Source organism: Echiichthys vipera (assembly GCF_963691815.1).
Source record: "Echiichthys vipera genome assembly, chromosome: 15".
Classification (NCBI taxonomy): domain Eukaryota; kingdom Metazoa; phylum Chordata; class Actinopteri; order Perciformes; family Trachinidae; genus Echiichthys; species Echiichthys vipera.
In genome coordinates this window covers 15,735,887-15,749,469 of record NC_139840.1, presented here as the reverse complement: position 1 = coordinate 15,749,469, position 13,583 = coordinate 15,735,887, and the positions used below count along the sequence as shown (strand labels likewise).

Below are 13,583 nucleotides of genomic sequence, written 5' to 3'. Positions count from 1 at the left end.
CTGGGCTGTGTGGACTGTTTGAGATGTACAGCATGTTAAAATGAAGGATTTAACGACTCAAAGTGCCATATTATTTTCTTTATTTTGCTTAAGTCTGAATATTATTCCTCATGTTTACCAACTGACAATTTACAACTGACACTTACAATAGGGCAACTATTGTGTCGTTTATATGTTTAAAATTCCTGAACTGTCAGAATATAATTGCAGGAAAATGATTGCGTTCAACATTGTATCCAAGGCACTGTGCACCAGGTCTTATAACAACACAAATAAATGACTCATTTTATTCTTTCTATTTCAGAATCGTTTTTACTAGATTGGGTTTATTTTCAGAAATCATATTCACAGCAATGTACTTTTTTTCAGAAACAAGCAGCAGCAATGAGAAACGTTTGAGAAAGAATGTAATTGATTATCTATTCAATGTGCTTTAATAATCTGGACTAGATTAGTAGCAGAATATCTTACAGTAAAACAACTTAGGATAACCTTTTTCTAACCTATGCCAGATGATGAATATTGTTTTCTTACAGATGTACTAAGGTTTCATAACTTTACTTATAAAGCGTATAAACGAGGGGAATCCTCTGGTTGGTACAAACTTTGCCCCCTGGTGTGGCGCCTTATCAGTGAGCTGTGAGTTACAGTCAGCATGGAGCTAATGGCTTATCTATTAAACTCCGGGCAACGCACTATGCAAACACTGCGCCAAAAAGAGTAAGATGTGCCTATCCCACTTGAGTTATTACCACGTCGCTATGGGACTGCGAGGATCTAAACAACCAGAAGCCCAAGTCCTCATTCTGGGCCTGGACAACGCTGGGAAATCCACCCTCCTCTACAAACTGAAACACAAGGCGTGCGTCGGCACCGTCCCTACCATCGGCTTCAACGTGGAAATGTTCGAGGCAAGAAAGAACCGGAAAAACATCGCCTTAACCGTGTGGGACGTCGGTGGCCAGGAAAAGATGCGCGAGCACTGGACAAGTTTCCACCAGGACACGGCAGCTGTCGTGTTTGTTGTGGACAGCTCGGGCAGAGAGCGTCTGGAGGAGGCGCGGAGGGAGCTGGAGAACACGCTGAGGAGCGAGCAGCTGCGGGGCCGTCCGTTCGTCATTCTCGCCAACAAACAGGACGTGAACGGCGCACTGACTGTCACTGAAATCAAGGACAGGTTTAACCTGAGGAAGATTTGCTCGGGTCGGGATTGGTTCGTTCAGCCTTGCTCCGCATCGACGGGATTTGGAGTTGAAGAGGCTTTCAGACGAGTGGTCCAAATGATCAAATAAACAATTTTGAGATTTATTCACGTTAAACATGTTCTTTTTAAACCATTGACAATGTGACAAATTGCTTTTGAAATCAAATCTAAACTCCTTTATGTCAACAATAAATTATATTTTGGTCAAGCAATTTTCGTTATGCAAGTAATCTTGCAAGCACTCTGTGAGTGAAATAGGACACTTTTATAGATACCACAGGAAACACAAGATACCATCGAGTCTATTACTGTGTATTAGAATCACCGCTGAGCACCACAAACACACCATAAGTTACTATAGAAATTCTTTGTTTACCGGGTGCAACCTATAGTCTTACAGCCTTCAAACAGAATTCGATGATCTCACTCAGCTATCATTTACATTGAACCCTCGGGTCCATAAGGCATCCCACTGATACAACATAAGTATCAGCGAACAAAGTGCATGTACGCAAGAGTGCTGCAGCTGTGAAAACCCCCATCAGGGGTACTAATGCAGTCATTTGATATTACCATTACAATAACAATAATCCACCCAGAATTTAGTGGTAAATGTTGATAAATTGTTAATACAGGCGCCCAGGACATCGACCCAGTCGTTTATTTCAAGATTATTCATGGTGGATTAAACAGCCAAAAGATAATTAGCCAGAGTCCAAAGTTGTTCTTGATTTGATTTAATGATTTATTACTAATTTATAAAGCGCAACCATATATTACTTACTAGCAAAACCATTAACAAAGCGTGTCCTATTAGAAAACGGAGTTAACTTTGAGACTCGCTGGTACATGCCCCAGAACAAATGCAGCGCTGAGCGACTAAATCGTTTACCAGTAGGATATACTGTAGTAGGTCTTTTTTTTGTTGCATAAAGGCACACATTTGAGGCTGCTGCAGGGGGAAACCAGACAACATCATGATCGGTTTGCTTCGGAAATGTCCATTATAATGATATGAAACAATTGTCGAATATATAGTGAGAGCCTAATTTATCCAACTGACGTCCTTGTCATGTACTGTCCCATGTTGGACGGCTGTCCTCTGCTCCCATCCCGCACCGTTTCTTCATATGTCGGCAGGCGTTTGCATTCATCGTATGAGGGCAGTTGAGCAGCAGGAGCCGGATCCATCAAGCCGTCCGGTGTACTGCCCTCCATTAGCGGATCTTGTGATGTGGTAACAGTCGGGTGTCCGTTGTGTGGCGGGGTGAGCTGCCGGGATCTGGAGCACAACATTCGCTGGACAAAGTATCCCACAGCGAAGAGAAGCAGCATAATAAGTACCCCGGAAAGTTTCCGGGTGACCATGGCGATGTTGTAGTAAGTCTTGTCCACAAACTGCCTGCAACAAGTGACGACATTGGTGTCGTTTCCCTGCGCGCAGCAGACCTGGTCGTCCCGACAAAGTTCCTGTCCACATTTTCGGATGGAATCAACAACCGCGCGAACAAGAAAGCAAAAAGCGAACACCATCAGCGTTTGGCATTTGTAGAAAAGCATCGTTGCTGTGTTTATAACGGGAGAAATGATCCAGTGAACCTCGATGGTAAAGCTAGAGTGCCGGGGCGAGACGACTCAATTATGAAAGATGCGTTCGCTGGAACGCTGACGCAGAGCCATCATCAACCCATGCCCAGAGGACAGAGAGGTACGGAAACAAAGAATGGAAAAGAGCAATCTAAAACAAAACGTCCAAATGTTCACTCGTTGAATAGTTAGCATTTAATATTCACCAAACACAATTGAGGCTATGCAGACAGCTGAACGCCTCTCTGCAACATATAAATGTGATGATAAGCTTGACATTAACTCCTAAGTGTACTTCGATGTGCCCCTGATTTATTATGCACTTAGCGGGTATATTAATGCCGTCCAGCGAATCGTAAACACAGTCTTACATATAATGGGTTATTCATTGGATACGAAAGTAAACAGGCGCCCAGGACATCGACCCAGTCGTGTCTGAAGCACTGAGAAATGAGCCCATGATTCATCAGGAAGGTCGGAGGGGAAAATAAAAACAAGCAACCTGCAGAAGCCCCTGTTATGTTTCAGGACGCGGACAGCGCTCAACACGCCCACTGACTGAAACAATGAGTAGGCGCTGTCCGAGGTGCTGACACAACTAAACCTAAATAACCTAATGTTCTAGATGGCAGGAGGACGAAGCATTTCCACCTGCAATATTAATACTGGTGTACATTTAGGGGTCAAGTCAGTTCTTTCCTTAAAAGGCTGCAATGGTTCCGTAGACGTCCATTTAAGCTGATTAGTATACATAGTGCTGTAAGTGCAAAGCGTTGCCCCTGTCAACAAGCGTTTTTGCAACAAAAAAAAACTCTAAATAAAGGGCTTGGGAGAAAACTCCAACACACCTAACCACAACAGTAAACTCACAGCCAGCAACAAGCATTTTTTTCAGAGAATGTTTCTAATACAAATATGACTTGGAAGTGATTCAAGTAGAAAGTGTTATTTTATTGGATGAATGCAGGCAAAACCAACATTTAGTGCAGTGTACACCCCTCACATGGGTTAATCAATAATGTGACTACATGAGTAAGCTGCTGGTAGTAATGGAGGGAAGTGCTCCCTAATAGCATGCCTGCTTTTCTCATCAGATCAAAAAAGCTGGAATTGTGTTAGATGAAGCTTTAAAGTGGATGTCAAAAGGGTGCATTGTGTTTTGTGTATTTGTGTTAAAATACACAAGAGGACATCATTTTGACATCCACTTCTGCTGCTGACCAAGGTCTTACAACCCAAGGCTAATTCAATTGTAAGCTACAGGCATACTGAGTTCTTTAAGTAATGACAACTCGTGGCTCAAAATGAAGCTTCTCTACAAAAATAGGGCACACATATACCCATATGCAAGATGTCAATGATAGTGCAACTGGTAGATATATGGACAATGACTAAGATGACGATATGTGACAGTTATGAGTTCAATCCCAGCTTTGATGCTTTTAATGCATGTCAGCCCTTCAAGCCTTTCTTTACCCCCTCCTTGCAATCTCTGACTAGAAAATTAGAAATGTTAAAAAAGGCAATTCCAAGAATCCTCATAAATATTCTGTCTAGAATACATACATGATGCCCTGAAACTAAGCATTGTATTTTTCCAGTATTTCCGATTGTGATACGCAACGTGTCAGAAAGCCAGAGTTTCAACCTGCCACAGGAGTTTTATTTTAAAAGTACTTCAGATTACACCAAAAAACAATGGTGAATATAGAGTATGTTTCTTCTTTCCTGGCAAAAGTTAGAATGGGGATTCATATTTCATAAAGATCAGACATCAAATATTTGAGTATTGCTTTTATGTTTTGTATAAAACAGGTGAAAAGAAAAAAAGTCAAGCTAAGGTAAAATCTTTATTGGAGTAAACACAAGAACCATAACAAAGCAGAGGAAAAACTATTTCAGGTGAGATGGTGTGACGAGATTAACGTGCATTCACAGGGGTTGTTTCAGAAATGTTTTTTGTCCAGTGATGATTCCTCTTTTTTTAAATCCTCAGTCTGTGCTGTCCTGGTTCTCAGTTCCTGTTCTTTGGTGAAGGTACCATTTTGGAATCTGATGGTATCGTGTCTGTTTTGCTGAATGGCAGGACAGTAATGGGTCCCAGCTGAATAGTTCGCTCTGTAAAAAATAAATAAATGCATAAATGTCAAAAGGTTTTATTTCAACTGCACTAAAAGTTGAATAAGTCAACATCAAATTACAGTATATTCAAGCTTAATTCAACCTTTGATCTTTTATATCTGCTGTGCATATCAACTGAATACATACTGTACAGTATATAAGCCTATTATCAACAAACAACATTTAGAGTTCAGCATTTAGTCTGCATTAAGGACCTGTCAATACATTTGGGAATATTTATTGTTTGGAGGTTCAAAAGATTGGACCTTTAAACTTGATAAAATGTGAGAAAAAAAGTCCATGAAGTAAGTCGAAATTGCACATAATATGTTGAAAGACCAAACAAAATTAAGAATTCAGGACATTTAATATGCGTCGTCACTCACCTGATTTGTACTCTGCCCCTCTCTTCATCACTCCAGCAGAGGATTGCTGAGGTTGGTTTTGTTGGCTCTGGTACATTCCTGGACGGTAACTGACATAATTGGCCGGGAAGTGTTCGGGTCTGTTCTCAGCTGAACTCTCCTGAGACGCTTTGGAAGGCCATGCTTTCCTGGTGGTAGTTTTAGCGGGTTCTGTGGGCAGAGGCTCCTGATCCAAATGTGAGCGATCGCAGCTACTACATGCCTGATCGTTTCCATCTACTGACCTCCATCTGTATAAGGAAGCAATTTTCAAATTAAGGGACAGTAAAATTAGTGAAATCATTTCAGCATATCATAGCATGTTTTATACTCAAGAGCATTTTCAGACAGGGCATTTAAAGCTGGGGTCGGTAACTTGAGACAGACGATCTATGGAAAAGTCACGTGCCTCTGCTTTTCCCCGTCTGCTCCTAATGGCTTCTGAAAGATCCCATCGTGTCTGACCAAAAACAACCAATGTGAGCCAAGCAGTAATCGTACACATTGCAAATGACTGCTCATGAACTCTGATGTCTGCTTAAAATCAAATAATCAATATAGCCTATTTTTGTATAAAGTGCTTTTCAGAAACATTTTAGTTTGCTGTTCAGTTATAAAATGAGAAAGTTTGTACCAAGTCCAGCCAAAATAAAGTACTGCCCCCTCAGCTAGGTGCTCATTTTACAGCTAAACAGTAACTAAAATATATTTCTGAAAACAGAAATAGGCAATACAGTAACTAACTGAATCTTGAGGTTGTCTGTCGGGTGCTGTGAAATCTAGCAGATGCCATTAGGAGCGGACAAGGAGCAGCAGCTCGATGCAGAGGTGCATTACCGTTTCACAGATCAGCGGTCTCATAGTGCTGTCAGGATATAGTGATACTTTCAGCAAATATGAAAAAACAATTACTTAATTTTATGAAGCCCGAATCTGAAAGAAGCCAGACAGCTCAGCTCTGCATGAATACATGCTGACATAGATGTTTATCTTCCGTAAATCTCTTGAAAACACCAGTCTGCTACAGACACAAGGCACACAGGCCTCTGTTATATTGCGACGTCAACAGAAGTGGCTCCAACTCGCACAGGCTGCAATGTTTCAGTGGAATTCATAAATCAGCGGCTAATTACTGAAAATTGTTCTGAAAAACAGTCATTTCAGCCTGCATGCATGCATGTCTTTATGACTACATTGTTAAACAGGGCAGCTAAAGTTGGAATAAGAACAACAAGTTTGCAACTGTTCTTCAGCTACGAAAAAAGAAAAGTGACAATAAATGGCAGCAAAACACAGGAGAGACTGACGCGGAGTAATGCAATCACTGTGCTGCAACACGTGTCTTTCCCTTTAATTTAAAAAGTCATTATTATTTAAGGAATGTGTTTAAACAAAAACAATACCTGAATACCAAAACTGAAAACCGGATACCTACTCAATGAATGAATACTGAATATCCAGGTCCAGCCTTGATAATTTCAGTCCTTATTTTCTAATAGTATTGCGACACTGTAGAGAGAAGAGGCCATGCTGAAAATGATGGCATCATTAGTACAATACCTGTTCTCAATCATAGAGCAGGCCCTGTTTTGAGAGCTGACACTGAGCACGACTGGAACAGCCTTCACATAGCAGGTGATGTAGACCTGTGAGAGAATTGGTGTGAAATATGAAAGCTACTCTTAAGGTCTCATGTATGAACAGAATTAACTTATTAATGCAAGTCTTACACGGTTTTATACTATTAAAAAGATGTATTCTCCAAAGTGCATGCCAAAGACAAGAAAATTAACCAACCTGTTTGCTTGGCTCCTGGTAGAACCTGAAGGCCTCAAGCTGAAATCTCAACTTGTGCTCTTCAACTCTTGGTAGGAAGCGGGAGTTGGAGTTTGTGAGGTAAGCATCAGCAAGGCATCTGTGATCGCAGCAAATGAAAACAATTGTTGGGAATGCAGTTGATTTAAGTTTAAAAGAGAAACAAGATCATTTTACTACAGTCTCTTTGTTTTCTAAGATTGGGATGTTGAGCTTATACCCGTAATGGTCAATAAAGGCGTAGCTTAATGTGGCCTCTGCATCAGGAGTTGGTGTGGCAACACATCGGTCAACATAGACACGCAGGGGCATGTGGTTTGTGACGATGGCAGAAACTTCAAAAAGAATGGGGTCGCCCAGGAAGTAAGAATAAGACTCCCTCTCAAACTGCCAATCATCTGTGAAGATACAAATGAGAAATCCAAACATTTGAACCAATTCTACAATTCCCTTATACAACAGTCATCTAAAAAAGGTAAGAATTCCTTATGAAGATGAAATTGAAAAAGATGCTCCGTCACTCAAACGTTTCATACCAGTCATGAGTAGCAGATTGAAGTCTATCTGATCATCTGCTGAGACAATGGAGACTGAGGGAAGCCACGTTGGATGCAGAGAAATGCCATCCACAGCATACCTCCTGAAAATAGATGGTATGTTATTGCAATATTAAATAATAATATTTTACATGCTATACGTATAACACTGTTTAAACACCCTAAAAAAAAAAAAAATACAGGACTTACTTTTCATAATGACATTCAACTGGAATAACTGCTCCATCCAGTCTGAGCAAACCCTCAGATGAAGGTACAGGAGAGTAGACCAGGACATTAGAGTAGATAATCTTCTCTGTTGTCGACTGAAAGGAACAATATTCGTCTTTAAGAATGTCTACATCTATATAGCAATATAACAAGAAGCCTAAATTCAGTCACTTAACACCGATTTTTTACACGTTCACTTGAGCTACATCCCATAAAAAGATTTTTAAAAAGACTGCTTACTGAGAGTTTAGCTCCACAATCCATGAGGTGGACCTGGATGGTGAATTCCGCCTCTCCTGATGGGACTGCTCCGCACACACTCCCTTCACTCACGGAGTCAGAGCCCAGGCGCAGATCTCTGCCGTCCACCTGGATGCCCGTGTCAAACAAGTCAGCCCGCACCACGACCCGCATCGAGTTCGCATGGCAGTTGACCGCGACGGGTCGAGGCCGCACGCTGAGCCCTTCGCTCTGTTGCTGTCGGACCTCCGTTCTCTCCGGGCGGATGTCAGTCCTGTATTGGATGCGGGAGTTTGTTGTGGCGCTGCTGGGGCTTCGGTCGTGCAGTAACCGGCTCTCTGTGAGTTTGGAAGCTGATATAAGGATGATTATCCTCCACAAAGAAGAGGTTGTGTAAAGGTTTCGGTCCATTCTCGGCCTCGGACAAGCTTGTAAGGAGCGTAGGTGTCCTGTGACCTATGAACATATCACCAGCTGTGAGTAATTACACTCAAACACACCTGGGAGCAGGGTTTGACCGATTACAACCCTGTTTCTGCGCATGTCTGTTTGTCCTTATTTGAAACGTTTAAGCATGAGCGTGTTTAACATTTGTAGTGTGGGCCTATGGAGCCTAATTTATTGAAAACACTACATTTGGTATCATGGTCCTTTGGCTAAGCTGCTGCAAGCTATTTTTCCCCACTAGGTGGCACTAACTGCATATGTAATTGTATCTCGGTGGACACGGGTTGAATGAATGTAATTGGATTACATGAAGTAAATAGCAGCTGTTCCAATAATGTCAGTTCATGAATAATGTGTTCTCAGTTCAGAAGTCTGTCTGTTTTTGCTTTGAGGTCTGTCCTAATTACATAAAAATTTAATTTAACAGTCTGAAATACAAATACATGGTACAGAAGAAGGACTGTTTGGGATAGGCTACATGAGCATGAAGTTAAAAAAACAAAACAACATGAAATATCTTTGTTAATGTTGTTCTAAGAAACTTACAGAGATATTTGTCGAAAACATGCAAATACAACATAAATTACCACCAGGTCTCTGTTAATGAAACCAAACGTGCTTTTAGAGTTAGTGCATTAATTGTGCAACATTTCAAATTTCTATCTATACCATATTTTTGTCAAGTTATAAATGCAGAAGATAGTAGGCCTTTCTCTTCGAAATAGCATTTTTTTCTCTCCTTTTGTGCCCCCCCCCCCTTACACCTGTGTGTGTGTGTGTGTGTGTGGTGTGTGTGTGTGTGTGTGTGTGTGTGTGTGTGTGTGTGTGTGTGTGTGTGTGTGTGTGTGTGTGTGTGTGTGTGTGTGTGTGTGTGTGTGTGTGTGTGTGTATTTTCATGAATAAGTATTAATTATAATTTGGTGTGGTGGGCTGTATGAAATAAGAGTAGTCCTATGATATATAAGTATACTATACTATAAGTATTTTTGCTCAGAGACAGACTTGCATGTTACCAATTTGTTGTATTATTATAATTATTATTATTGTTATTATTATATGGCCCATGGTTATATCTTCTCCTGTGTCTGACTATTTCAGTAAATTGTCTCACCCATTTTCAGCAGCAAGAACGTCATAGTCATCCACCACAAACCTCAGTTGTTCCGATTCCACTGAACACATGTGAAGGGGTGACACTTGAAACAAAAAGCTATGTATGACTTTCAATGACGTTTTCATGAACTACCACTATCTGCCCTTTCAAAACATCATATCCCAGAACAAAAGTGCCCGTCTGTGCAAACTGAAAGCTGAATAGAGTCTTCAGTTGACTAAGTATATTTCAAGTAGACATCCACTGTTAATTATGTATATTTGCACCTGAGTGACACCTGACCTAACTCTGACTCCTTTTATTAATAGGCTCTGAATATGTTCTGAATGACTTTCACATCCTTCTGAATATCAAAACATTTTGCTGACATTATTATGGTCACCTGATAGTTGATTGTAAGTTGATTATTAACACTGGACTTCCCAAATGAAGTGTGAACAGATTCAACACTGCATTCTGCGGTGAGTTGAGGTGGTAACAGGATCATACAGTCAGGTGAATAGTATAGTGCCGTGTTTAAAGGAAATCGCACCTTTATAGGAATACAGGCTCATCACGAATGAGAACTATTCTGGATTTAAAACAAAAAAAAAAATCAAATTCCCCTGTGAATCACATATATTGTTGTTTTGTTGCTGCAATAGGATGTGAACAAAGAAACCCAGCAGTGCATTGTGATAGTATGATTCTCACAAAGCTCAGCTGGGGGTTCTGAGGTGGTTACAGGAAAATATAGTCAATGGATAATAGTCAAGGGTTTAACAGAAATCACAATTGCATAGGAATTCAGGACCTGACCATCATAAGAGAGAGCTCTTCTATATTAAAGAAATCTTTTCTGTAAATCACATAATATATTGTCATTTTGTGGCTACAATGTGTATCTGCACGTCAAATGACTGACTTTGATCATATGTATTATCTATGACTATGAAGTGTCACTATTGTCTTCTATCAAGGAGAATATAGGCTTCAATTATCTCACAGTTATACATTTTCTGAAATTAAAGTGAAAAGGTAAACAACAGAAAATAAATGAACGATAAATCCACAGTATTCATGCAGGAATAATATTTATTTGGTGATTCTTGGAACCAGGTGAATAACAGAACAATAAATAGTTTAAAATAAATAGCTCAAATAACATGAATGAATAAATAGCATATAGTATATAAATACATTTTTTTATAAAGAAAAAAGTACTCCAACACATCATCTCGATGTTAAATATAAGTTGTATGACCACGTAAAGATAATAAATATGTAGGCTCCTAAAAAGTCAAAAAGTAGACTGAAGTGTAGATTTATCTGAATGTAACAGGAACTGTTACTGTAGTTTATGGTATGTATGTGTAAATAGGTTCTGTATAGCTTTCTAAATGACTGATCTATTAGAGCTTAATTACTCATCTAGTGTGTTCTCCAGAGTTCATGTATGCAATGACTCTGTTGATTGTGATGCTGCGGACCTGGAAGCCCTTCAGCACTTTGCAGAGGCTCAGTCTGTCATCGTAGGTGCTCGGACGATCTGCAGCAGCCTTAAAGAAACACAGGAATTTTGAAATGATTTATAACAATTAGACTATGCTTAATTGTTTGGATTTAGAATACTTTGTCTGGAATCTTTGATTCACTGACAACCAAATATATATATATATATATGCATTATAAGAATACCTGAGTCAATAAAAATAACAACTTCATCCTAATCATGGTCATGGCGTGCATTAAGGAATCTCTTACCTCCTTTGAAGCCAAGTCTGTTGGCAAAGACCATGTAGGGCAGTTCTGTTGAGAGCAAATTATGCATTTTTAATACATTTCATTACACTTAAACCCTGTCTTGAAAGAACAATTTAATATTGTCCAAGATGCGGCTGTTGATTTAAAGGTTAAAAGTGAGGTTTCCATGTTCTTTTTGATAAATACAGCAGATTGAGGTGCTGTATAAATAGTGTGAAAGTATCAAAATGCTCAATCCACAGAGAAATGCACACAGCCCAGTGGCAATGATGGTGCAGAGATGCCTAGAGTGCAACTGTGGAAGACCTAGAAATGCTGACCAATCAGAGTAGACTGGGCTTTTATAGGAGGGAGGCTTAATGAGGCAGATGCTGGAAATGAGCGTTTCAGACAGAGGGTGATTATTCAAACATGTAAACATGTTAGTGTAAAAACCCAAAATAAATGTATGAACCTGAAAATGAGCATGACATGGGAACTTTAAACATTGGCAGGTGATTGCAGTTATCTCTTAGCAGAAACTTTCTCTCCTTCTTCTCACCCCTTTTAATATGCATTTTTGCATGTATAACATACACATATCATAACTTAAGCAGATGAGCTTGTTGGCGATTTAGCCCAGCAACGCCTCATGAGACAGTCAGTGTTAACTTGATGCTAAAAGTATTGGTGCAAATGGTATTAAACAACACTGGCGCTGATTACTGTTAATGTTGTGTAAGATGTGTCACTACCTCCATGAGCTCTCTGAGACTGAACAGAACAGTTGAAGCAAGTAGATTGTCAGGGTCCGGCTGTGCTGTTAGAAATTTGTAGTAGTGATGCAGATCCTCCTCAATGTTTGTCAGACAGGAATCCTGGATAAAGACAATCGTCAAGACAATATATGAATATATACATAGTGTATGTATCTTTATGAAGCTCACAATGTTCGGTTTTTGTTAACACTGACCGTGTAAATTCAGCTAATGTTATTGAAGTAATTCATAAAGGTGGCGTTTTTGAATTATTATTATTGAATTCAATTATATTGAGAGGTGTTTCTATTTTCTGGTTCTTCTGTTTTACATACAGAATATTAGAAACATCTCAATAGAATAATAATAATAATAATAATAATAATAATAATAATAATAATAACATGATGCAGTCCTGTACAACACCATCACCAACTGGCTATAACAGATTTGACATCGTCAAGAAAAACTGAACATCATAGGCATCATAAAAGTATTATCTATTGTACATGACTGCATTCGATTGTACATGTGTACCTAATATATTGGACACTGAGTGTACATATCAACTCAGCAAAATACAGTAACTGTAAATGTGTCAAAGGCTGTTTCCTACTACTTATATTTAAAGTGTACATTTGACAGTCTGAGAAAAATGAATTACTCTGAGATTACTCTCAGGTTACTCTATATAATTAGTTAGAGACATCGCACAACCTACCTGATCAAATTCTGACTTCACTTTTCCTGAGCATGTAGATTTCTGTGGGACAAATGCAATTTAATTTGAGTATATATATAATATATTTGGACATAGACGATTGTATGGGGTGCAACACTGAGATACAATTATTGTTTTGAACAATAACTAATTAATATTGCCACGTGTCAAACTTTAAATACATACGTAAAATTCATCAATAAAATGTTTTTGTTCTTTACCATTGGTGCACAAACAGATGCCGTGTTAGTCTCCGCGTTCAGCTCCACGCTCTGCTTTGTGCAGTCGATTCCACTGAACAGGTTATTCTATATCACATTGAAAGATTATTTTTTTGAACTATAATTTAAAGACACATTAAAGGTCACAGAGCAGAAATAAATCTTCATTTAGTGTGTGTAGACCTGCCTGTGTAAGTGCATCAGTGATGTTGCGTAGGAGTATCTGTGCGTATAAAACACAGGAGTCTGTCACCGGCCCTTTACTCGTCACTGGCACAGACTGGCTGACCGGAGGACAGGTGAGCACGAGGAGCAGCAGTACAGGAGCAAAGTCTGACAAAATAAAGGAAAATATAGTAAATATTCAGTTTCAACTCCTTTGTTGCAAGAAAGAAAACACTGTTCAGTCAGTGTACATTGTACTCACAGAGCTTGACGAGTGGCATGTTGAATAACTTCCGA

General features: G+C 39.5%; 3 protein-coding genes across 3 annotated transcripts; 1 reads left to right on the top strand and 2 right to left on the bottom strand.

Annotated features, from left to right (window-relative positions):
* Nucleotides 1-761: 761 nt before the first annotated feature.
* Nucleotides 762-1,292, top strand: arl14 (ADP-ribosylation factor-like 14; the record flags this gene model as incomplete). Its single annotated transcript, XM_083928869.1, has 1 exon — nt 762-1,292. The coding sequence occupies one exon, from the start codon at nt 762-764 to the stop codon at nt 1,290-1,292; it is 531 nt and encodes a 176-aa protein (XP_083784995.1).
* Nucleotides 1,293-5,290: 3,998 nt separating this feature from the next.
* Nucleotides 5,291-8,549, bottom strand: LOC310957880 (zona pellucida sperm-binding protein 3-like; the record flags this gene model as incomplete). Its single annotated transcript, XM_083928618.1, has 7 exons — nt 5,291-5,567; nt 6,877-6,962; nt 7,114-7,231; nt 7,352-7,529; nt 7,668-7,771; nt 7,878-7,993; nt 8,139-8,549. The coding sequence occupies 7 exons, from the start codon at nt 8,547-8,549 to the stop codon at nt 5,291-5,293; spliced, it is 1,290 nt and encodes a 429-aa protein (XP_083784744.1).
* Nucleotides 8,550-11,105: 2,556 nt separating this feature from the next.
* LOC310957879 (interleukin-12 subunit alpha-like) lies at nt 11,106-13,567 on the bottom strand (the record flags this gene model as incomplete). Its single annotated transcript, XM_083928617.1, has 5 exons — nt 11,106-11,237; nt 12,177-12,299; nt 13,122-13,208; nt 13,309-13,454; nt 13,549-13,567. The coding sequence occupies 5 exons, from the start codon at nt 13,565-13,567 to the stop codon at nt 11,106-11,108; spliced, it is 507 nt and encodes a 168-aa protein (XP_083784743.1).
* Nucleotides 13,568-13,583: the final 16 nt, after the last annotated feature.